At 39.2% G+C, this 24,235-nt stretch overlaps 2 protein-coding genes across 2 annotated transcripts in view; both read right to left on the bottom strand.

Moving 5' to 3' along the window:
- rel (v-rel avian reticuloendotheliosis viral oncogene homolog) overlaps nucleotides 1-7,147 on the bottom strand; it is a 19,998-nt gene extending 12,851 nt beyond the window's left edge. Inside the window, exons 1-7 of the mRNA XM_042502638.1 lie at nucleotides 7,128-7,147; nucleotides 5,033-5,098; nucleotides 4,799-4,929; nucleotides 4,318-4,356; nucleotides 2,229-2,368; nucleotides 1,499-1,647; nucleotides 515-606 (exon numbers count right to left, since the gene is read on the bottom strand). Coding sequence (XP_042358572.1) covers nucleotides 515-606; nucleotides 1,499-1,647; nucleotides 2,229-2,368; nucleotides 4,318-4,356; nucleotides 4,799-4,929; nucleotides 5,033-5,098; nucleotides 7,128-7,147 — 637 coding nt within the window. The remainder of the gene's footprint in view (nucleotides 1-514; nucleotides 607-1,498; nucleotides 1,648-2,228; nucleotides 2,369-4,317; nucleotides 4,357-4,798; nucleotides 4,930-5,032; nucleotides 5,099-7,127) is intronic.
- Nucleotides 6,135-24,235, bottom strand: papolg (poly(A) polymerase gamma). Its single transcript, XM_042501959.1, has 24 exons — nucleotides 23,928-24,235; nucleotides 22,995-23,153; nucleotides 22,577-22,643; nucleotides 22,337-22,418; nucleotides 19,867-19,976; nucleotides 18,899-18,952; nucleotides 18,389-18,500; nucleotides 17,752-17,841; nucleotides 17,333-17,471; nucleotides 17,127-17,199; nucleotides 15,470-15,590; nucleotides 14,246-14,330; nucleotides 13,410-13,463; nucleotides 13,147-13,266; nucleotides 11,982-12,091; nucleotides 11,047-11,168; nucleotides 10,784-10,941; nucleotides 10,496-10,596; nucleotides 9,746-9,948; nucleotides 9,569-9,652; nucleotides 9,423-9,479; nucleotides 9,009-9,112; nucleotides 8,809-8,909; nucleotides 6,135-8,457 (listed from the first exon to the last, which is right to left on the bottom strand). Exons 1-24 carry the CDS (start codon nucleotides 23,942-23,944, stop codon nucleotides 8,282-8,284), a joined length of 2,499 nt encoding a protein of 832 aa, XP_042357893.1. The 5' UTR covers nucleotides 23,945-24,235; the 3' UTR covers nucleotides 6,135-8,281.

Below are 24,235 nucleotides of genomic sequence, written 5' to 3'. Positions count from 1 at the left end.
GGCAGTATCGGTGACTTCTTTTAAATCACCTCTTAAAACCCATTTCTGTATACTTGTTTTAATGTGATGTTGCCTTTTATATTTTTTTAAAAAAAATTTTAAATTATGTTTTATTTGTTTTATTTTGTGGTTGTATTGCTTTTGTTGTTATTAGTATTTTTATTTTTGATTAATTCATATTGACATTTTGCATCATGCATTATTTGTCCTCTTGTTTTAATTTTCTTGTTTTGTCCCACTTGTGTTCAGACTGTTTGGCTTTCCGCTGTTGTACTGCTCTCAGAGAATGCCGTTTCTGCCTTTTTTGCTTCTCTGCTTTTTTAAAGGAGCAACATAAATAAAATTATTATCATGGTGGTATTTAAGTGTAATCTACTTTTTTGTGTTTATGAAGATGGTTATGTCAACAACAAACACAAGCCAATATCTGATCAAGTGTGTTGAAACCAGTGCTATCACTCAGTGTGATGAAGGAGATGAAAACAACACTGACACTCGCAGCAGGTCGACTCACCATTGAAGGGGTTGATCCCTCTGGTCATCCTCTGTACGATAGCATCTTTCACTTCCCTCCTCCTCACACACTGGATCCCCAGATTTTGGAAACTGTGTGAACATTGATACAACAGGGCTGTGAGGAAGTGAAAATGACTTAGAGTTCTGCAACAAACTGATTAGTATATTAGTATATTAGTAAACCAAATACACGGGGCCACACCTGACTTAAGTATGATCTCAGAAAAAAGAATGTTGTTGCGTCTGTGAAAGGTCAAAGAAAATGTGCAGCTACTTAAACCTGTGTGACTGTGCTTTAAAAACGCGACCATAAACTAATTTTACAACCACGTCTGGCCACAATCTGCCGTACTGCGAGGGTTAAAAGTCCAAATTTACTACACAAGTTTGAGAAGATTTACAAATTATACACTCCAAAAGATACTGACTCATTCACACTCTTGCACACATGCTCGAGTACACACACACAGACACACAGACACACAGACACACACACACAAGCTGTGTTTTTTTCTGACACACAGCAAATATGGGTGATGTCACTTGGGGAATTCCCATATTGCAATCCCCATCACAGACATGGTTTGACAAATATGCTTTGTGTGTGTGTGTGTGTGTGTGTGTGTGTGTGTGTGTGTGTGTGTGTGTGCGTGCGTGTGCGTGTGTGTGTGTGTGTTTTGCTGTATGACTTTCTCCCTCTGTATCAGAGAGGTCACTGATTTTCACTAGCTGCCTTCCGAAACCTGCCACGTGAAATGTGAAATACTGTTAATAGAGAGCAAATTGATTATATTGCAATGTGTGTGTGTGTTTGTGTGTGAGAGAGAGACAGAGAGGGTGTGTTTGTTTATTTCGATAAAGGCTTGCTGATTAAGACTGACATTGAGGCGATATTTACTCTGTTGACGACACTGACGGTGAAGTCAGTGAACGTCGCTACAGAGCGCTGATGGACGGAGGTGACTGTGGGAGAAGAACTCACGCGATCACTCTGCGGTCTGGACCAAACTCGGCCTCATAAAATCCGTCTTTGCAGTCCTTCCCCACCAGGTCGTGTGGATGCGGTCGGTATGGCTCGTTCTTCGTCACCAAATAAACACGTACTTTCCCTTTACCGCAGTAATTCAGGATCTGTGGGGGAAGAGGAGGTCACCTTAACATTTAAAGGTAACTAGTACAGAAACGTATACAAAGGTGTAAAGAAGTTCCAAGTATGCATTTACATCTTTGTGCTTGAGGAACCTTAAAGAACCAGTGTGTAGGATTTAGGAGGATTTAGTGGCATCTAGTGGTGAGAATTGCAGATTGCAAGCAGCTGAAAAATTGGCCAGTTAGAATTCCTTCATTGTTCAGGAGGTTTTAACTGGGACACAGAGGTCTCCTTTTCTCAAAAACAAATGGACCTGCTGATTTAATCCGGTAAAAGCACTGAGCGACGCATTTTTACTGCTCATTGCAGAGGTGTTCAAATGTGACTGACCCTATCGAGAGCCAGTGTTTGGTTTGTCCATTCTGGACTACTGTAGAAACATGGGCGAGGACCTGCTGCTTATGTAGATATAAACAGCTCATTCTAAGGTACCAAAAACCATTTTTATTTTCAGGTGATTACACTATTATACACTATTGAGAACATACTTGTTATGTTTATTTTTAGCTAATATATCCCCCCCAGATCCTACACACTGGACTTTTAAGTTGTGCTGACTGACCTGCAGACTGGGGTAGGTCCTGTTGTTGTCAGAGCTCTTCTCGCCGGGGATGCTTCCGGCTGAGCGACCCTCACACTTGTACCTGAAGCGCATTCCCCTCTGCTTGGGCTGCTCGAAGATTTGGATTGCCGGCTCAGCCACTAGAGAGGGCACAGATGAAGGAAACAGTAAATGAGGAGAGGAAGAGATGAAGATGGGTTCAGGCCATCAAACCATAAATATTTCCCCCACGATTTGTTAAACAAATCAGCGAAACCGATTAGAGTCATTTTTGCTTGAGTTACAAAAGTCTATAGTCAGTCTATAGTCAGGATCAGTAAGTCACATTAAAGCAGTTAATGAACACGCTTTTAGAATGTAATAAAACTAGGAGACAGTGACTTTGTAGGTCAAAAGATGTCCAAATGTTAAAGTCAAAACTGTCCAAAAAGCAGACATTGTGACTTCAAACTTTTTGTTATACAAATTGTCAGAAAATAGCAAAAAATTCAGTGCTGATATCCTGTTTGCCTCTTTATATTTTGGAGATATGCCTAACTGATCGTGTAAGAGTGATTTAAAATGAACACCTTCTGGTTCATTAATGCATTAATAAGCATGGATTTAGTGATTTACAGTTACTTCATACATATTTGTTAGACTTGTAAAACTTGGCTGAAAAGTTAAAGCTTTTCAAGGTTTTCAGCGAAATTACTGACATAAGATTGAAACACAACAAATGCAAGGGGGAACTACATTAAAACTGTAGTCTACTTGCTATGTCACAATAAAAATCAGATAAACTACGTCTTAGCAAGTCTCAAAAAACATAGCTTTAAAAAAACAAAGAAACCTGTCTTCAAAAGGTTGTTCAACTACACCCAAACTACAACACAAAAATGATCACAATCTGAGTCTGGAAACTCATACTGTTACACGAACTGACATCGAGTACAGTGAAGGCGTGTTTGAGTTAGAGCCTGGGGCAGATTCATGCTCACCTAGGCAGCCCAATGATGTGTTTTAAGGAGAGGATATGGGGATTTTTTTGAGGTGGAATTAGAAAAATGCTTACCTTCTAGGGAAATTCACAGTATTCTATTGCAGATATCTTGGTTGCAAACCAGAGATGATTTTAATCAAATAGCAGGCGACTGTTATTAAAATGACAACTGTGGCCAATTAGTTGTGGCACTGTGCCACAGAATCCTATGAATATGTAGTTTGTAATTCACTACATAAACTACATGACCCAAATTAGTTAACTACCAAAAAAGCTACAGAGATTTGAACACAGGTAAACTGCCACCTAACTAATGCAAACTGTAGTTAAACTAGTAACTGAACCTCATGTTGTTTTAACTGCTCTGAAACAGTCCATGCAACTTAGATGTCCAAAATTCCTTTAGCATTAAATTTAGCCTTGTTAGATGTACAACTGTCTTTTAAAAAGGCAAACCTCAGCCATTCTACACCCAAAACAAAGCATGACATGAGTTTATCAGTTCTACTTTGAACCTTTTGCAAGACACAAAACCACCCCACATGATGCCTGTGTGAGAGAGGAACTAAAACTGATCCGGGAAGTGTGTCTCTCTTTGGTTTGTTTCCAAATGATTAAATTGCACAATTTATTTTCATGTGTGTGGACATAACAGCTGAGAGACCTGTGCTCAAACCAGTGCAGCGCCCAAACGCAATTGTTAAGTGGAGCCAGAATGAAACGAGTCCTGTAACATTTCTGAGTTCATTATGAAATGCATGTTTGCCAAACAAGTGGCTGGGCCGTGTCCTGCCTTCCTCATTTTGCAGCTACTTTAACAGAGGACACTTCAAACACAGAAGTGAGAGATGATGGCGCTCACATGAGATTTATAAAACACATGATATAAGGACATACCCCATAAACTGTACAGATGAGGATAACAAACACCTCTGGCTCTCACACTCACACACCAGAAGTGTGAAAGGCAATGCTTACCAATAAAACAAAATGAGGAAGTGAAAGACACTGCAGTGCATTCACACACAGCTTTGGCACTTAAACATTTTGACTTGTGGAGACAGGCAGCTAATTTTGACTTGAGAAGAGGCATTAAGATGTACTTACTTAGGTGTGGATCGTCCCCTAGCATGGAGGGCATAAGAACTGAGGAGCAAAATGTGACAAATGGGGAGAAGTTAGGCAAAAGTGCATGAAAAATTAAATACAAAAGCACTCTGAATAGATGTGATAGCATGAAAAAAATAATTTCACTCAAACTGGTTTGTGGTGTTTTGTAAACTCATTCAGTTCTGCTAAAGCTGTCCTGTAATTACTCAGACTTAGTCCAATAAAACTGTCAATCATTGCAACAAGAGGGGAGTTTACTGTGCTGATGAACTTATAATAGTACTAAATATTATTAACTTGCTATTATACATTTGAGCTTACTGTATTTAAAACTCACTCTTGAGTTAGTACTACATGTTCTTGAACATCACAGACATGAATACTACATTATATCCTGTCTAACACCACTCATTCTACCAGTTTCCATTGTTATTATTATTATTAATATCACACAGTAAGTTAAGGTGTTGCTACTCACCATCCATGGTGCACACACTCTCACTCTCAGTCGTATCACAGGTTATTGTCTCTTGAAGAAGCCCGAGCTGAATGAGTGACAGTGGATAGGAAAAGTAATGTTTGTTAGAGGAGACCAGCGGGGGAATTCCCCTCCGTCACCGCCCCCTGCCTATGAACGGACCAATGAGGAGCCGCGTGAGTCACAGCAGAGAGGATAAGGCAGAGCTGAGAGGAGTCACTCCCTCCGCATTACCTGTCTGTGCCTCCACAGTGCTGCTCACAAGGGAGAGAGTTCACAGGCTTCAAGATAAGAGACTGACTGTAGGGAGACAGAAAAAGAAATTAGAAAAAGCCAAGAGGGAGAGTAAAAACAACAACAACAAAAAAGTAAGATAATCAAATGGATCCACTGCTATCAGAAGTGCTGACCTGCTGCATGTCAGCACATGCATCAGACAGCAGCACCAAACTCACTGTGAAGCATGGTGGTACGGAAGACCATTTATGCCAGTGTAATAAAAAAAAAAATCCTTTATCCTTTGTCATTATAATGAGAAAGTTATGACATGATGACTTACTTACCTCAAAATCACAACTTGCTTGCCACAAAATTGTGTTCGTATCGCCAAAAAATGACTTATTTAGAATGTGACTTTCTCCAAAATACAGACTTACTTAGAAAAAACAACAACTTTGTAAGATGACTTATCTTTTGATTAGAAATAATAACTTGCATCTTTTACTTTTATTGAAGGAGAGAAGAAAAGCATTGAACAAACATAGGTGATGCTTAACTTTTTAAAGGCAGCGCATTACAAGACAACTATGTATTTTCATTCAATATAATTTTTCTGTTGTGCACAAAAGCAAGGACACCGTATTCCCTATCCAGGTTTATGTGAAAAGACTCAAGAAACGGGTTCAAAATATATATTTAAACAGTTAGTGACAAAGCAATCTTGCTATCTCCTGGCTTTATAGTTGCATTACACGTTCGTCCCTAGGATGGTATGTTTGTATGTATGTGTACACTGAACTAATATTTTAAACATTTAATCTCCTATTGTCACACACTATTAGGAACTTTTTTTGAAACTATTATAAGTTGTAATTGTAACGAAAAGTAACTGAAAAAAAGAAAAAAGTTACTCTTGCATTCTTAAAAGGTAATTTTCCGTTCTGCTAAGTGTATTTTTATGTATTTTATTATTTAAGTAAAATGACCATTTATGACATTTCTAGGGAACAAACAAGGCATGTAGGTATTATTGCAAAGCTTAACACATGGCACAAGTGGCGAAAACACATGAAACAATATAAAAATATGAATATAACAAAGAACTCTGACGCAGATATAGTTTTTAGGGGTTTAATGGGTGTACGGACTCATTTAAAGGAAGTGATAAACACATACAAAAATACCCTTTCAATACATTTTTAGAAACAAACATCTAAATGACCTGTTTTGTTAAATGTTTCTGAACAGCATAACATGAGTTGTCTGAAACAGAGTGGTGCAGATTCATTCAAAAGAGACCTACCTGCTATGGATGCTATTAAAAAAAAGATCACATGGTACAAATATGCAAATATAAATAAAGTGATAAGAAAACCCCCAATAATGAAGAATATGCCTTTTGAAAAAAACTGTTCTCTGTACATTTAGTTGGGGAAACCGATGCTTGAAAAAGAGCCTGCGTCCCTGTTGTCTCTACCTGCTCTGAAGAAGAGGGTGCCTCGTCAGCATCACCCTATACTCTGTTGTATACATATATCTCCTGTCCTGAAATCAAACACCCAGTCTCAGAAAGGAAAGATGGAAGGTCGGGGTCTGCGGCAGGACAAAAAGTCTCCTGCCCCCCTGCCCACCCCCAACCGTGGCCTCAGGAGATGCTTTTAAGAACCTCCACAGGAGGCGCAGAGGGTTAACACCCAAAACGAAGGGAATTGCGTCTCTCTCTCCGACACATGAACACAACCATGGATGCATGCTCGCTCACACACACAGTCAACCATATGCGCATGCATACACATACACACACAAACCGGCACAACTCGTCAAAAAGCTTCAAACCTTTTTTTTTTTCCACAAAGCACCACAAACTTTTTCATGGACACGGATGCAAAAACAACCAGAACTTTGCTTCATCAGCTTCACTTAGCAGACAGACCACGGTGAACTGGTGGGGGAATGGGAGGGGGGGGTCAGCAGCATCCCGAACATAGGACCCTTTTTTTTTTTTAAACTGTTTAGCCCTCCTGATGGACTAGAGATTCATTTTAAATGTCAGACAATCACGGGTACGTACACAAAACTGATATTCAAACACTTTCTTGTGACCGCCTACGCTGTCCAGTACTCACTCATCGCACCAATGTGGCATCGAGGGCTTAAACGCAGCAGGAAAAAAGCTCAACCTTTTCTTTTAATCCGAGACGCACACTAGGTGAGACACTTTGACACTGAAGCTACACTGAACGGAAGGATTAGCGTGTATTATTGATATGGTTCTTCTGTTCTGTACTAATCCCTCTGAAAGCTTAACAACAACTGCACAGCTTCAGACCTTTTTCATCCAGAAAAATGTGTTTCCTGTTGTCGTAAGGGTGATTTTCTTGCTCTTATCTGCACCTGAGAAGCCCTGATGTCACTGAGTGTCTACGATCACCTACACACAGCAAGTCCAATACAACCTGGAGTCCTCTTTGGGTGGTCGTGGTGCTCCAAAGAGTTGTTTTCCATCATATCCAAGCAAACCCTCAATAAAGCCTCCCTGCAACTGTATCCAAACCTATACAGTGTTTACAAAAAATATCCAGGGCTGGAGAACTTTTTTTGGGACAAGCAATAGAGAAAAACAAAAACATTTTTTTTTTTAACAATTTTTTAAACTTTTTTTTTTCCTTTTTAGATAAAACTACAATAGAATGGTCAAAAGACTTAACAGTGATCTTTTGCTTTTTTTAAGACAAAAAAGTTATGTACATCAACATTTACTGTACAGTTTTCTGTTTGGGGAAAAAAAGTAAAGAAAAAAAAAAATCAGCATACACCAGAAGTGTGTGTAGCGAGCGTTGATAATGGGCTGTTTTAAAATGTGTTAAGTGGGAGGAGAAAAAAAAAGGGAAAATGAAAAGAAGAACAGCTCATTTTCCATCTGTACTGTGTACATTTTTTAAACAACGAGGGAGAAGACGAGTAAAAAACGTCCACTTTAGCTCTCATGTCGGATATCTCCGGGACTGTTGTGTTAAACGCCCTCTGGCTGGGAGCGGGACAGAGGGCGCTGACAACATCTGGTTTGAACCGAATCACCTATCCACTGGCAAATCTGTAATCTTGGAAGATTTGAGGTGAGGTGTCCGTCCTGCTGCTTCACACTTGAGATGGACCGACCTGAATGCGCTCCCTGCCCCCCGTGTGAAGTCATCTTCTCGGTGTTTGACTTAACTGTAAAGCCCCGACTCTGTGTGTGTATGAATCCAGTCTGGAGTTGTGTGTTCAAGCTATGTGGATTCTGGCCTTTTCTGTTTCTTTCAGCCTCTTGGCCTGCTCCTCCATAGAGGGGGAGTGGGCTCTCTTGGAGGCCGCTCCGTTTAGCGGGTCAGCTCCTCGGCTCACTAATGTGGGGATGGAGCTGCCGACGGGGGGCGCCGTGTGTTTGGATGCCACGTGTTCTGTAGAGACAGACAGAGGGGGACAAAAAAGGTTTATTTTGGTGGTTATTTGTTTTACCATAGACGCATTTTGGTCGTTTTATTTTTTGAAAAACAATTGTAGTTTTCGTCAAATAAAATTTAGTCTGATTCGTTGTGCTTTTCGAATTAATTTCGCTTCTTCCTTGTGTACATTCGTTGTACTTTGATGGAAATGTTGAAGAACAGACAGGTTTGGGATAGTTTTAAACATTGATTTTCCACCTTTCATATTGCTGATGGGAACTGTAATATATTTTGTTGAAGTTTTTGGGAATCTATAAATCAATTTCCAGAACTGAAAATTGACTTCTTTTTTTTTTAAACACTCACTTGAGCCAATAACAGGAATGGACATGCCCTTTTCTTCGCTGGCGGGAGGAGCATCAGTGGTGACGGTGTCCTCAAACACTGGTGGCTTAGGAGGTGTGATGCTACATTTCATTGAAACAGAGAGTTGAAACATTAGAAAATTAAACAACAGCAGGAGTTTAAATTGCAGCGATGGTGCTGGGAGAATAATTAAAGCTGACTTGTGGCGGTTGAGGGCCAGTTTAATGGAATTTTTCACAACACGACAACTGTGGCTGGCTGGGAGAGGCGAGGAGGCGTCTGGCAGCTCCATGCTGGGAAGTCTCTGCGGGAGGAAACAGCGACATTACAGAGCAGTTAGTGTCATACACATACTGTATGTTCACTTGCTACAGTTAGACAGCAAATTTACGATCCACAAGACTAACCCCTCTTTTTATTGATTTATTTTCTTGCAGAATTTAAATTTGTATCTGTTTGTTTTTTGTAGGCGCTGTTGTTTTGTTTGCTTGCTGGCTTTCTGAAAAAGCTTGATGGGTTGCATAAGGTGTGAACTACTGTTGTGCTGTCTGATTTTCAACTGTACTTGTACAAAACAATGAAGTAAAGTTAATGATTTACAAAGTAGACACTACCTGTGTTCTTGAGGTATCAATGGTTGGAATGGGCTTAGCCTTTGATCCGAGGGGGGTCTGAGGGGGGAAGAGAAACAATGAGAAAACGTTTTGTTTCGTCTGGCATCACACAGTAGATAGAGGCAGGCAGAGAAAATAACACTTACAATATTGTGCCCTTCTCCGTGTGGGTGTGAGTCAGAGGAGGGTGGATATGGCTCTTTAAATGCAGAGTCATCATTGGACACCGCCTGCAGCAGAAAGTGTCACAAATCCCGTTAAGTTTAAATCCGACACCAAATGTATGTGACACAAACACACACAGTAGCGTGTGCCCTCCTTACCTCTGCGTCTTTGTGCCTCTTGGCCAGGTCCTCTTGTGTAGGTGAGTGTGGTCTCTTGGCAGAGGCTCCGTTGACGGAGTCTTCCAGGCCGTTGGGCTCCTCTCTGGGGCTGCTGGTGGCGTTTGGCTGGACGTCTCCGCTCAGCGCTGCGGTGACAGAGCTGCTGGCTGGCGGGGAGGGAGGCTTTGCTTTAACTGCAGGCTCTGCAGGATGAGAAGGAGACAGACGAGAAAGAAAATTAGATCAGGATGATTTATCCATGTTTGTAACATCCATTTAATGACATGCTTTCAACATCTCTTATATCAAGAGTTTTTCTGATGTTTATTTACAGGATTATTACTAATTTTGCATCTCAAAGTTCCATACTTTTGGGCTGCAACTCTCTCACAAAATGGTTCAGATTTTGGCTGCACCGGCTGCCTGCTCCAAACACCATGAAAAAAACAGTCTGCTTATATGACCGATTCATTTTTATAAATTCTGAATATTATATTTTAGAACACAAAAGAGGGGCAATAATCTAGAAACACATATTTTTCCCATACTCTTTTTTCTTTTTCAAAATTTAATTCCATGCTACGTATGAACCTTGTTTTTATTATGTAAACTGACTTGGTAACAGGACAGTCCATTATGCCATTTGACCTTTTATGCTACTTCTAAAACATTAAAAAGCCCAGAGAGGAACTTACTTCAACATACCCAACAGACAGTATCTGTGTAATAAATGCTGAAAAAATGACTCACTCGAGCCGATGACAGGGATGGACATGCCCTGGTCCGTAGAAGCTGCTGCTGCGCTGGGTGCTGGGGACACTTCCACGAAAAGCTGCTTGGGAGGGCTGACACTGTAAAATACAGAGGAGACATTCGCTCAGCATCATATTGTGGATTCCAGCATGGTCGCTGTAAAAGTAATAATAATACATGGCAAGAGAAATTGGATATGCATTAGAATTGATTATCTGTGGATACAAAAATCTAAATTAATTGATAAAAATGTGCAAATAAAAACAGACGGCACAAGTATCATACCTGTCGTCTGTGTCAGACACCGGCTTGGAGGGTTTGCTGGCTGGGGAGCTAAAGGGCGTCCCTGAGTCTGTGTCTCTGGAGCTGTCCAGGTGACTGCTGTCCAGAGAAATCCGCTTAGAGCTCCCCCCGTTAGAGCTACGATTCAGCTCAGCTATGCTCTGCAGTAAAGAAGACAATAGCGGACATGAAGAGGGACACCACTGACAAAGAGGAAAAATGTTAATGCAGTAACCATGAAACGTTTGGACGGGAAGATCTCTCACCCTCTTCTTCTTCTGCACCAGCTCAGGAGGAAGGTACTGATGGAGCTGTTTCTTCTTCACATGCGTTGCTTCAATCTTCATCCCGTCCTTCAGCATGTTGATGTTGTTGGCTTGTCTGTACACTGAAGACAACAGCACGTCATGTTAACATTTACACTGTCATGGATGTATAAATCCTGTTTTCTACTTAGTCCAACAGACTGCTGACCACGTCTTCAAACTTTGGAACTTCAACATTTGATTTACTGGATTTATATATTCAAATACTTTTTGAAGTCTTACAGTAACAGAAGAACTGACCATCAGGGCTGAGGGCTGGGCAATATTTTGGTAATAAGTTACACTTCTGCATTTTCAAACCCGGCATCATCTGTTTCTGTCTGGTCATGAAGAGAAAGTGAATTGTGCTCATGTACTGAGGTGATTTTATGGCTTACGCTCCTGCAGGTCGCCTCTGTACCGTTTTCTTACTGACAATTCTGTTCCAGATTTAACATGTTAAACCTCCGCTAACATTATTCATACAAACCGAGAGTATATCTCTGTTTATCTGTAAAAAGGATCTCCATGTTTATTACTATAAAAGTAAATAATGTGTTTCAGATTTAAAAAGGTCACTTACGTTTTATGCCAAGCTAAAAAGTTTTGTTTCTGTGGGTTAGGGTTAGCCATTTTGTTTCTGTTTGGAAAAGTTTGAAATATTTTGTGGCAACCAAGAAATCAAAACTGTAAGAAAAAAAAGTCCCAGAACCTCTGAATTCATTTTATATTAAATTCATATTAAATAGCTTTTTATCCCACTACCTTTTAGCCATTATAATTACTTAAAGGACACAGTATCGCAATGAATGTCTTGTGTTTTATCCTATTTTATCTTAAACGTTTGACTAGGCTGTTCTATGACCACCATCAGAAAGTGTTGTGACAGAACCTACCAGTGTCTGTGAAGGACTGGATGTCGTACGTCAGGTCGATGTTCACACTCTCCGCATTCTCTACCTTCTTGAAGATGATCCCAATAAACCACATGGACACAAAGTCGTTCCTGTTACACAAACACACAAGGAGCAAAGTGAAAACAAGTGTCATGTTTATTTGATCCTGATTTCAGTTTGTGGAAGTCAACATGCTTGTGATGCAGAGGTTCTCAAGCAGAGGTTAGGAGACAGCCAGGGGTCCTTGAGGGAGTTTCAGGAGATCCTCAGAAAAATGGAGAAGAGTTTATTTTCTGTTGCATTTACTACAGAAGTGAGACAGTGTCAGTTAAGGTTATTATTATGAATATAGTTTTACTTCCTCAATGGTTATCTTCTCCACTGTAGTTGATAACTACATAATTCTTGTCTTAATCATTTTTACCAACCAAAATCTATTTGAATATAAGTCCCTGAACAAAATCTTATCAAACAGGGGTTTACGACCTAAAGTGCATTAATCTAAAGGATTCTTTGCGCAAACTGAAATTGCGAAAATAAAATCCGCCTAAAGTTAGTAAGCTTTCATAAGGTGGTATTTCTGACGATTCAAAAAAGCCATATTTTGCAAAACAACAATGGTAACATGATGTTATGGCTATGTGCTTGTCAGTAGGAACTGGCTCCCTCGTGATGCAGCAGGAGCTACAAGAGGTGTTAATGCATCACATAACTCTTAAAGAGTTAAGTGGATCAGTCAAAAGTTTTGAATCCATAATTCCTCTGTGAAATCGTGGACTATCACCTTCCAGAGATCCCTCATATGTGGCCGCTCTCACGTATAAGGGGCTCACCTTTCTATTATGGCTTGCATAACACGCCTGCGCCGCCTTGGATTGGAAATAATGATGGCGAGTTTAGTGGCTGCAATAGAAATAAAGCTGCTGATGTTTTGAACATCCATCGCCATGCTTCTTGGAAAGTTATTGCCATAGGAGAAGTCGCATAACATCAGTCAATGGAAAATGCAGTCATCTTGCAATTGTGTTTTATCGACATTTTGAAAATGTCGCTTAACTTTTGTGCAAATCCGTAATGGAAACCTGCTGAGTGTGGTACAAATTCCAGCACTTGCAGAACTCTAACAGCTAACAGCTATTTGTACGTATGGATAAACTGAGCTCACTCGTTGCGGTTCTCCTTGGACCCGGGGAAGGACTGGGGGTTGACATGAGCCAAGGTGATGTACTCGTTCCTCTCCAGGTTTCCCACCAGAACGCGGATCTTTGACTCCACCAGACCGATCCTGAAGGAAAATATCAATGTGTATTCACAGATGTGCCGATAACACATTATTGCAGTACTGCCCACACAGTTTTTACACAATGGAAAGTGCGGGTGGTTTTACACGATTTCGCCTTACAGACCTTATAGTCTTTTGACACTCACCATTCTAAGTGGTTTTCTTCTGTGGAGGCACTGGCAGTCAGAACGATGTAATGCCTGCAGCACATGACAGAAAATTAGACAAGATGTTAAGTTGTTAAACACAGCAGACAACTTCAAAGACACATAAAATATACTTATACAATGACTGGCAGCAATGTGGCAATATTTGCTATTGACTACCAAAGTGTTTTTATGATAAAATCACTGAAAGACCATTTACTGCAAAAACCTTCCCTTAATAAAATCTTTATTTCTTAAAAGACTTCTGTGCAGGCATAATGATCTTCCGTGAATCTTTACATGTAATTCATCTTAATTTAAGTGTACATGAAATATTAATCAACATTTTGATTATGAGAACTTGTGAATTCAAACATAACCAATCACACCCGTTCTCAGGGGATGTAGCTCCAGTGGTGAAGCAACAGCACCAACAGAACATGGCACAAAACTTAGTTGTGGTATTTGTGTGGGAGGAACTCTCATAAACAAAATGAGTCGACCAAACTCTGCTGACCACAGTTAGGATGAGTCAAATCTGCCCAAAACCAAAAAGTGAAAACAATAAGCAGGCTGGAAAAAGAAAAAAGAAAAAGAGAAAAAAAAAAGAGACTTGCATCATCCGGTTTAAGTTTCAACAGCACCAATACACTCTACAGCCTGCAAAAATTCTTTATGCCAAACAAACAGCTCATTTCTACATAACTCAACACCATACTGGCTTTTATAATATGGACAACTTGCATGTACGAGAATAAAAAAATCAGAGAAAAATCTACCTCGACATGTTTTATGTATTTTGTTTTGGTTAATAAATCCTTTATTGTACAACTTACTTGTACTTCTGGAAAAAGTTGGGTGGCTCAAAGAGTTTAGACCATTCTGCTTTTCCCTGAAGAATCTCATCTGTGACGCTGAGGCCTGTTCACGTCAAACACAGGGGGACAAAGACATATCAGGAAAGACAATTCCCCATTCAAAGTGGAGACCACAAAACTGTTACCACTGCCTTTCACAAAACTAGTTCTCGGGCCATTATAGTGACACAGCGATTTGCAAATGTATGAGGAGATATGCAACTTTATCTCAAGTGACTCTCAATCTCTAAATGCTGTGGTTGGGATCTGCAGATTCGTGTGGGGTAGCTATACAGCCAACTGGGGGCTGACTAACAATTTACAGTTGAGTGAGGAGGTGCTGATCACTGATTTTGACAGAGAACCGTCCAGAAGTTCAACATTTTTTTAGCACTACATATTTAGGGGTTTAGGATCTATGAAAAGTTGGACTTATTGCTGCAGGTTGCTGGAACTAACATTGATTTGGGAAAGAGTGCTTTTAGGTTCTTTGCACACGTGGAGTAAACTTCAGTGTAAGCTGAAAGCTTGATACTCTACTTCCAATGGGTCAGTTCAAAAATCTCATCAAAATCATGACTGATTTTAACTGATTGTTTTTAACATGTTTTAAATTTACTCATTGCTGTATTTTATTGCTTTATTAAAATTAATTGTTTTTGGATTTTCTTTTTAATTATCTCATTTAAAATGACCGGTACTGTACATTTTAAATTGTTACATGTCTTTATTATGTACTGAATATGAGATCTCAGAAACAATTGAGAGGCCTGCCTGAATATTTCGTGCTCTTTGAGCAAAAATACTTGTGACTCTTCATCCATTAATACATATGTACTGATTTGTCTACACATGAACAGATTTATGTACACATTTTCAGATTTGTCTATAAATGAAACAAATCTCAGTACACTTGCAAATCTGAAAACATATTTGGAGATTTTTTTTTGCATACACTGGTTCTGAATACGCATGTTGAGATTCCTGTACACATTCACAAATCTCAGTATGCATGGAGAGATTTTTTTGACACATTTACAAATTTGATAATGCACACAGAGAAACAGCTGCACAACTCTCCACACATTTGCAAATAGTTCTGCTACAATAATAACCCCATTACTAGGAAAAGATAAATTTGAAGAACTGAAAAAGCAGGTGATGAGGTGTTACATTTTGTTTCAGTCATGCATTCATTATTACCGTATTTGAACTCCTCGCTCATGATGGTGCGTGTCGACGTGGAGACGTTGTACGTGGAGTTCTGCTGGGGATAGGCTGGGGTGATGATGGGCATCAGGTGGTATCTGTCGGAGGGGTTCACCTAAAAACACGGCACAGGGACCAAGATTGGTTTCGCTGCAGGAATGAGAGCCTTCAACACGTGAGTACACTCCACCCACACAACTGAAAGAGTGGGACAACACACCCACACACAAAGTTAGCCTAAAACCAAGGGCCCACATCTCACTAACACAGGGTACATCCCAATTCATTTTATATTCTTCACGCTTCATTTGCATTTTTTTTCCCCTTAACTGATGTGAGGGAGGAATCACAGAGACACCGTCAAGAGGTGTTTCCCTCTGACACATCATGATTTGTCATTTACTGATGAAGGCTGCACAGCTGAATGACTTAGCATTTTCCCAGATAACGTGACATACTACCCAACAAAATCACCAATGTTAGTGCTATTCATTTTGTCTATTTCATTATAATGTTCTCCAGCAGGTCAACACATTACTTGAAATATTACACTTTGATAATAAACCTGCATTTAAACTGTGTACAGATCAGTCAAAACACAATTTATTAAAGCCAGCAGGTGCAATACACTGAGAAATTAATCTGTTTTACAACCATTCAATAACCTTGTCCAGCTTTTCATTTTCCCTTCCTTGTCCCTTTTAAAAAGGGACTAGGTGAGAATGCTTCCATACTACCAAGAGCTGTTAGACAACAAAATCACATTAATTTTTAGCAAATTCTGCCAGTAGCAAAAACTTAATCATGCCATTATTTGTTTTACTTATTGTAATAGTCTTAATCATGATGACCGTACGTCACAGTGAACATAAAGTAACGAAAGTAGCCTAAATATTTGGAAAATAAAGGAACTGTGTTTAAGACTACACTTTCTGCCTGATGCAGGTGTTTGTTGGCCATGCTGTGACTGAAGGGAAGCGACACCAATAGATAATTAAAATGTGTTTATTGCTGAAGGGACACAACAAACATGACACAGCAATTACAGCAGCTAGAATGTTTTCAATTAAAGCTATAGACTAATTCGTTTGGTGTAAGTTTTATTTATTTATAATTTATGATATCAAAAACAGTTAAGGTCAAAACAAAATATATATTGAAGCGAGGCAAAGAAAATTCTAAAGGATAGCCTACAGGAAAAATGTGTAAACTTGTCCTTAAATATTTACTGTACTGTACACAGTACTGTTATTCATCTGTCCACACAGGTTTTTGAATGCAGTGATATAATTATGGGATTTTAACACAAAGTTTAACTTTGTTGTGCTATTCAATTGCTAACGTCCACGTAGGAAGTCTTCCTCGCTCCAAGCTGCTCTGGAAGCCTCCTCCGAGCAGAGTTAAGAGCATCGGAACTCATGAAAGGGGGACCCGATCAATTTTCGGGTCACATGAGGACAGAGGAATGAGGAGACATGAAATGAGAGAACATAATGTGCCTATAGTGTGTTGAGCTAACTTTCATACACTAAAAAACAGCTTAGCAGAGTAACATTGTCCAGAGAGTGTTTCCTGTGTTTTAGGAGCAAACAAAACGGAAGCAAAATAACATTATCAACATTTGAAAATAAAACACTGGTGCCATACTCACTCGAGGATCCCACACAGGTAGATTCAGATTGCTGTCCTCAGGCTGTTTCAATAGCACAGGGTTTGGCCACTCCCTGAAAGACAGCAATGTGAGAAGATTTTAATGAAAACTGTAAAAATGCAATGCATCACAAAAGGCTGTGAAATACTGCCATCAAGTGGATCTGAACAAATTTGGTAGCAAAGCTAAAAGAGCTATATTGTCACCATTTGGAAAACACCAAGAAGAACTTGTGGACCAGCGTGGCGGCCACAGCGTTTGGATAGAGCTGACAGGTCCTGGCCACCAGCATGGCCCATGACACTCCACCTAGAAAGCCCAGCATGTTGGAGTAGATCCCACGACCTGCAGGCAGAGGACACATTACAACAACCTAAAGACACTCTTAAAATGCTGGTGTTACTCAAAGAATGAGCAGAGTGTCAGTTTGTCAGGTACAGACTGAACATGGAGGTAAAAACCTTTGAAAACCAAATATCTTTTAATTCTACACACACAAAGATGTTATATATTCCACATCAACTCTTATATTGTGTCAACAACTGGACAAAAGCACGCAATAAAATCAGACATAGAAAAAGTAAATGTTATGTTGTAAGTGCATTCGACATATGAATCCACTTACGCTTTGCCCACAGTTTGATGGCTCTCAGTGTCAGTCTGAAGTTTTCTTTGTTTGGCACCAGGTACAAAATTTCATCAGTCACTCGACAGCCTGCGAGAGAAAAAAAACAAACAAACAAAAAAAAACATCAGACACTTAAAACACTGCAAGGAAAGTATCACATATAAAAATTCTACGTGAAGAATATTTAAGGTATAAATTTTCTTTTAATTTGTGACTTTTACAACCACAGTTTCAAGAATAAAGATTTTTCCCCCAATACTTACAAATCTAATGCCTGTATAAAGCAGATATAGTTCAATTTAAAGAATTGCATTTCCTTTCTTTCCCCTACTTTTCTTTCTTTTTCCTCATTATTTTTGTAAAAGAAAAAGCAAATTTATAATACTTCCATATTCACATATGCTCACTTATTTACACATATCCATCTGTACACCTAATGTTGAAGTTTCAGAGGAGACCAAACTTTTGTCAGATTTATATGCCTGCCACAACTTGCTTCTGCAAATGTGACGTACTATAAAGATAATTTTACTCTCTTACTTATGAAATCTCACCTCAAAGAACAGCAAAAGCGCAAGGCCTCAAGTCAAACTCGACTGTTTGATTAAAAGCCAACAGGGGCCGTGTAATTTACCGTTAAGGCTGCGGATGCACCGAATGTCCAAGTTTCTCAGGATGGAGTCTCCCCTCAGGTCCAAGTTGTCTGGGATTGACTGTAAGGCCAGTCTGGCAAAAAGCAGGTCAATCTGCTCAGACAGAAACAAAAGAAAGCAGAGATGAAATAGTAAGTATAAACAATATCTAAAGTCGCTATTCAGGGTTGCAGGGAAACACAAATTTCTGAATTCTGCGGTTCTCAGAGTTAAATACTTAACTTTCTGGGGGACTGTGTTTTAACCTGTATACATTTCTTTAAGTTGGATGAAAAACATCATCCTTTGCAAAACTATAGAAGCAGACATCTACAGCTATAGGGAAACAATCTTCAGGATCACAGTCTCCTCTGTGTACATCACGGCAAGCACATCACCTATGGAAGCTTTGTCAAAATGGTATTTATGCTATTTCTGAGTAGTGTGCATTTAGTTCTGCAATACTCCTATATGAGGACAGCACACATCACTTGGATCTCAAAGTGACTTACCTCTATTCCATCAAATTTGAATTTTATCACCGGTACAAAGGCGTCCTCGACAGCCTTAAGAAAGCACCAAAAAAAGGCAATCAGTAACACATCTGAGACAAAGCCATGTTATATAACTGACATTATCACACACAAGAGGTGAAACTCCAAATCAAGAACAGAGCTTGCAAAGAGACATGTAGTAATGCTTGCAGTATGCTACTTCTTCAGAAAGTCACCTACAGTGCTGTGACAATGTTTACAGACAGATGATAACAGATTTGATTGAGAATGGGTTCAAATTCAGAAAACATGAGCACAGCATGGAATGTAAAGTCACCTATGGCTGCCTTTGGAGACAATGGCTTCAAAATTCAACAAAATCATCATCCTCCTCTTACAAAATTAAAAAACACAGATGTACTCAGTGTTTATTGGATGTTACTTAGTTTAGTAACATTGATCAATCAGTCGAAGTGCACTCAGCCGCTCGACTGAAAGTATCAATGTGTATACTTAGATAACGTCACCGAGGTAAGAATTTGTTTAACTGAAAGTAAACACTTCATCAAATATCCCTTAAGTTGATATTTGCTTTTGATATAATTTAGTGTCACAATAAACAAAGAAGTGTTAAATATTTACCAAGGATGCACACTGATGTTAATACACACTGTGGGAAATTAACATTACCAGCAGAGCTAAAAATGCCACAGGCAATACTCATCTGCTGAGGGATACTACAGAAAGATAAACACAGCCATCCAGAAGTAACTGAGCAATTGTTGCCAACGTAAGGTATAACTGTGCATTCCCAGCACTGCTTTCCAACAGAGCGGAGCTCTCCCAGGAGCAGTGATGCAAGCTCTCTGCTGCTCTTACATCTTTCAAACTGAAAAACTTTTGACTGAGTAGACCCATTTTTCAAGCTCAGGGTAACAGGGGCTTCGTTAAACCGGGAAATGGCCAAACATGTCACAGACACTTACCCTCAGGTCTTTGATCTCTTCGTGCTGTTTGACTTTTTCAAAGAAAGACTGGAAAAAGTCACTTCTCTCTACATGGCGTGGAGCCACACACAAAGCATCAATATCAGCTCCTGGAAGAAACAGTTACTGTTAGCTGCGTAATCTGTGTTGCCAAGTGGGTTAAATGGTAGATGACTTCAACAAAAGTCAACAAAGTTGCTGTTCTCAAGGCTAAACAGAGTTCATGTGGTAAAACACTGTGGATGAACAACAAGTAGAGAAGCCAAAAGGAATTGTAACTTTCTTCACGTCTGACTGATAAAGCCTGACTCTACGTGTGGGGACACAGCCCATAAAATGTTATTAGTTTCGATATTTTACCAAAACAAACAGTGCTTGTTTTTCTACTCACTGATGACCTTAAGTGAACCCATTTAAAAGGCAGGCAAAATTGAAAAAAATGTCAAGTATTTGTAAGACTAGAGGTGAATGTCAATCTTCTATCTGCTGACCTGAAACTTTTCCAGGGTTCCCACACATCTAACTAATATATAATATCCAACATAAACAATATATTTTACCCTATTTCCATAACTATAAGCTGCATAAGAGCCTAAGTCTATACTGGACAAGCAAGCTGATAGCACTTGCTAACTTTACTCGCTCATTTTGACATTCCCACTGCCAGCTAGCTGTATTATTGTGCCAATTGCCATTAGACAAGACAACACAGATGGGTACTTTGCAAAACATCGAGGCTGTGCTCCTGTCTGGGTGATAGACAACCAAAGATCCTGCTGACGTCAATGCAATTTGACAAAATGACAGAATATTCACGCATCTTATGTGCCTCAAATCTCAGTTTGGAAGCCTTGATTTACCCGCTACCAAACAGTTTTACATTTTCCTGTTTACTCGTCTTACGACAGCTTGTTTTTTTCCCTGGTGTCAGTCTGCTCTGCGTGATGCACTCTACATTGCAACAGTCACTCAGCGCAGCACTAGATTTTAAATTTATACAAGGACCGTATTTTGCCAAACATTAGACACGTTTTTTTTAAACATATTTTAAACAACTTAAAACAACATATACTGAAAACTTTTCCAAACTATTCTGTTAATTCTAAACTGTTTCCAGGCCTGGACTCAGTTTTTATAATGCCATAGCTTTACCAGGAAGTTCCTGACTTGAGGATTTTCTGCATATCCATTTCTCCAATCTAATGCTTGTGCATCTTTAACAGTGTCTCAAATTTGGCTTTAAAAAAAGTCATTTGAGACTGGAATTAACCTGATATCTTCACTGTAATTGTAAATAATTTATATTTACTGTGAAAGCTATATTCATGTTCTACAATATATGAGAAATGGTGAAATTCTCAACAAATGTTTAATGGCACACAGTAAGCCTGGGAATTAATTACTTTTGCACACCAGCTTTAAATGTTTTAGATTTTGACTCTTTATAAACTGAACAAAATTCTGAACTAATTCTTGCCAAGTGTAAAGTAGAATTATAATAACACTGGTAAAGCAAATTCAGGTTAGATGATCACCTGATGAGACAGGATGTTTGGACGGGATTCAGACAGCCTGTTGTTATCTCAACTATGCACAAAACATAGTTTCAAAAGTAGTTTTCAACCAACAGCAAACAATTTGGGGGGGGGGGTCACAAATCTGAGTAATTACTTTTTTTTTTTTTTACCACAATGGTTCAGCTGACTATGCCAATCTACATCCGCTGTCTCTGTAAATATTGTGAACTGAAACTTTAGCCACTTCACATTAGTTAGCTTTTCTCTGCAGTTCACTTGCTCATAACTATGGTATGAAGTTCTACTCATGTAATGCAACATAATGGGGCACATTTAACATTGGATTTATCCAGAAGTGCAACAGGTTGTTATAGAGCACTGATGATCGATTTAACTTTGCAACTTTGCATTTAGTTTGGAACATCTTCAGATTCATTAAAAACACTATAGTTTGACCAAAACAAAGAGAAAAAATTTAATTTACACTAATTTTGTTGTACGACAAATGGTTAAAAAAAAAACCCAACACAAAATGTGTGTTTTTCTGTTATGTATGTATGTATTTTTAAAAATCATTTTTATAGTTTAATCTCCCTTGTGTTTGTTGTTTAAAGCAAGATTACATTCACAATAATGCCTTTAGTCCATAGTAAGCCAGTGTTTTTACCTGGCTTTCAGACCCCCAAAACTCATCTTTTCATTCTCAAAAGCAGAGGATAATGACAATGCGAGCTTCATGCTTTCGTGTGGTCAGGGTGAATTGATCTTTTCAAAAACAAGGTAGGCCTAGTTAGACAGGCTCTAGTGCTGGCAGGATTGCTCTTTGTTCTTTATGAATGTTAATACAAGTCAATCACACAGTACAGGAGTTGGCGTTTAGATTTAATGCTGTCAGAGCTTCCTGGCATTAAAAAATGATTTCAATGATGATGTCGCTGTTATCAATAGCATACCTTTTGTGTGCACTCCAAGGCGGTATGAACCAAATGTAAATATCTTTCCCCCAACACAGCTTATAGCAGATGGTGGGAGGTTCTGTAGAGGGGAGAAAATATACATTGAAATCAGTATGACGTTTTTTTTCTCTTTATGGCACAGGACTAGACAACTTTAGTGTCCCTTATTTAATAGTAACCAATGGTGACTCCAAATAATACATCATAAATCACAGATTTTAGGAAGAAACCACCCACCTTTAATTCACTGATCTCTGCGATCCACTCTTTAACAAAGTTATTCAACTTTCCAAGAACTGCAAGTCTGCAAGGAGATACAACTTTTAGCGAGCAAATAAAAATGATATAGAAATACGCAACACATTTTCACAAATTTAGTTGATATACGCATCCAAACATTTATATTTATCAACTACAAAGACATGAACGGACGTCGAATGCAGCAAAACAACGGACCTACACCCCCGACAAGCTTAGAAGTTTTCATTTTTCTTGAGGCTACCAGAGGAATGCTAGTGCATTATATTACAAGTGTTCATATTTTCATGTGCATTCCATGAATGTGTAGTTTTGATTGTTGAAATTAAAGGAGTGCAGTCAATATGGCCTGGTGTTTTGTTATAACTAATATAAAACTATACTCTCTGTTCCTCACCTATGGTTCAATTCCTCTTCATCTTCAAACACCCCAAAAGGTTTCATAGCATCACAGAGCTTCTTGGTGTACTGGTGGTCTATTTCCCGTGGCGGTGCAAGGCTAATGGCAGAGGTGATGCCATAGTGTTTCTGAGGCTGCTGCCCACCAGGCATGGTGCTGCGAGGGAACACAACATGGACACACGGCGCGATACATGAGATGACAGCTACTAACGTTACACGACACTTGACATTACTACATGAATTCTTTCATGTCATGGTTTCTAAAATACCCTCTTAAATAAAGAACAAAATTATCAAGAAAAGGCGACTACATGTTTTAGATGTAGGCTATTTTTAAGGTGTCATGCTTTGCTATTTTCTATGTCTCTTGTATTATTACCGCGAACCCTTGGTGTAAACAAGCTAGCGTTGTATACTCTAAAACAGTGTGCTTAACGTAGCGTATTATCACTTAACAAAATAAGCGTATTAACGACTCCACATTTACGTGCTATTCCTAATTTGAGAAGTTTACCAAAAATGCCAAAAAGTGTTTGAAATGAGCTCGCGGCGAACAAGCGTTAGCCGAGAGTCTACAAACAGGTTTCAAGCGCTAACAAATTGGCTAATTTAGCAAGTTAGCAAACGTTAGCTGGCTGCTACGGAAGGATTGGTTTAACTAATGACTCGCTTTCCGGTTAAACTTATTAGAGGGTCGACATTTTCTTAGTCAAAAATAAGTGAAAATCTTTCAATTTGTAAGGGCAAATTCACACCATAGTTACCCAACAACAAACAGGCGAGCTAGCCAACAAACCGTGGCTGCAGGCCTTGTTTGGTTGTTGTGACAGTTTGGCTAACGTTAGCGTTTAGCCTATTCTTCAGGACTCTCTTTTGAACGCGAACAGAAATGTTCATAAATGGGAAATGTGCTACATGCATGACTTACCTCGACATTTCTTTCATGACACTCTAAAAAGCTCGCACTGTTTTTGCTGCTGTAAACCCGTAAAAAACTAAGAAAGTCAGCAAGTGGAAATGATAACAGCCTCGACCTGATTACAACAATGGTCACTTTCCAGAGAGCAGTTCAAACCTTCCCACTGAACCGGAATCACTTCTTATAAGATAACGTATCAGCTCCTAATCCTGACAGAATATGCATATCTAATTCGTTTACAAAAAGCGCAGGACTTTTTGGATGCTAGCACCTAACACGCGTTTAATTGCTGTTTGGACACTTTTTCTTTATTCAGA

The sequence above is a fragment of the Plectropomus leopardus genome, chromosome 15, assembly GCF_008729295.1.
Source record: "Plectropomus leopardus isolate mb chromosome 15, YSFRI_Pleo_2.0, whole genome shotgun sequence".
Lineage (NCBI taxonomy): Eukaryota > Metazoa > Chordata > Actinopteri > Perciformes > Serranidae > Plectropomus > Plectropomus leopardus.
This window is presented reverse-complemented; position numbering and strand designations above follow the sequence as displayed.

Bases quoted from the DNA above. Each gene is read 5' to 3' on its own strand.
- papolg (XM_042501959.1), bottom strand. The intron at 14,331-15,469 runs GTAATAATGAAT...TGACGTGAACAG, and splicing joins GAGCGAGGAGTTCAAATACG to GCCTCAGCGTCACAGATGAG. The intron at 12,092-13,146 runs GTGAGCTCAGTT...TTTGTGTAACAG, and splicing joins TCCAAGGAGAACCGCAACGA to GAACGACTTTGTGTCCATGT.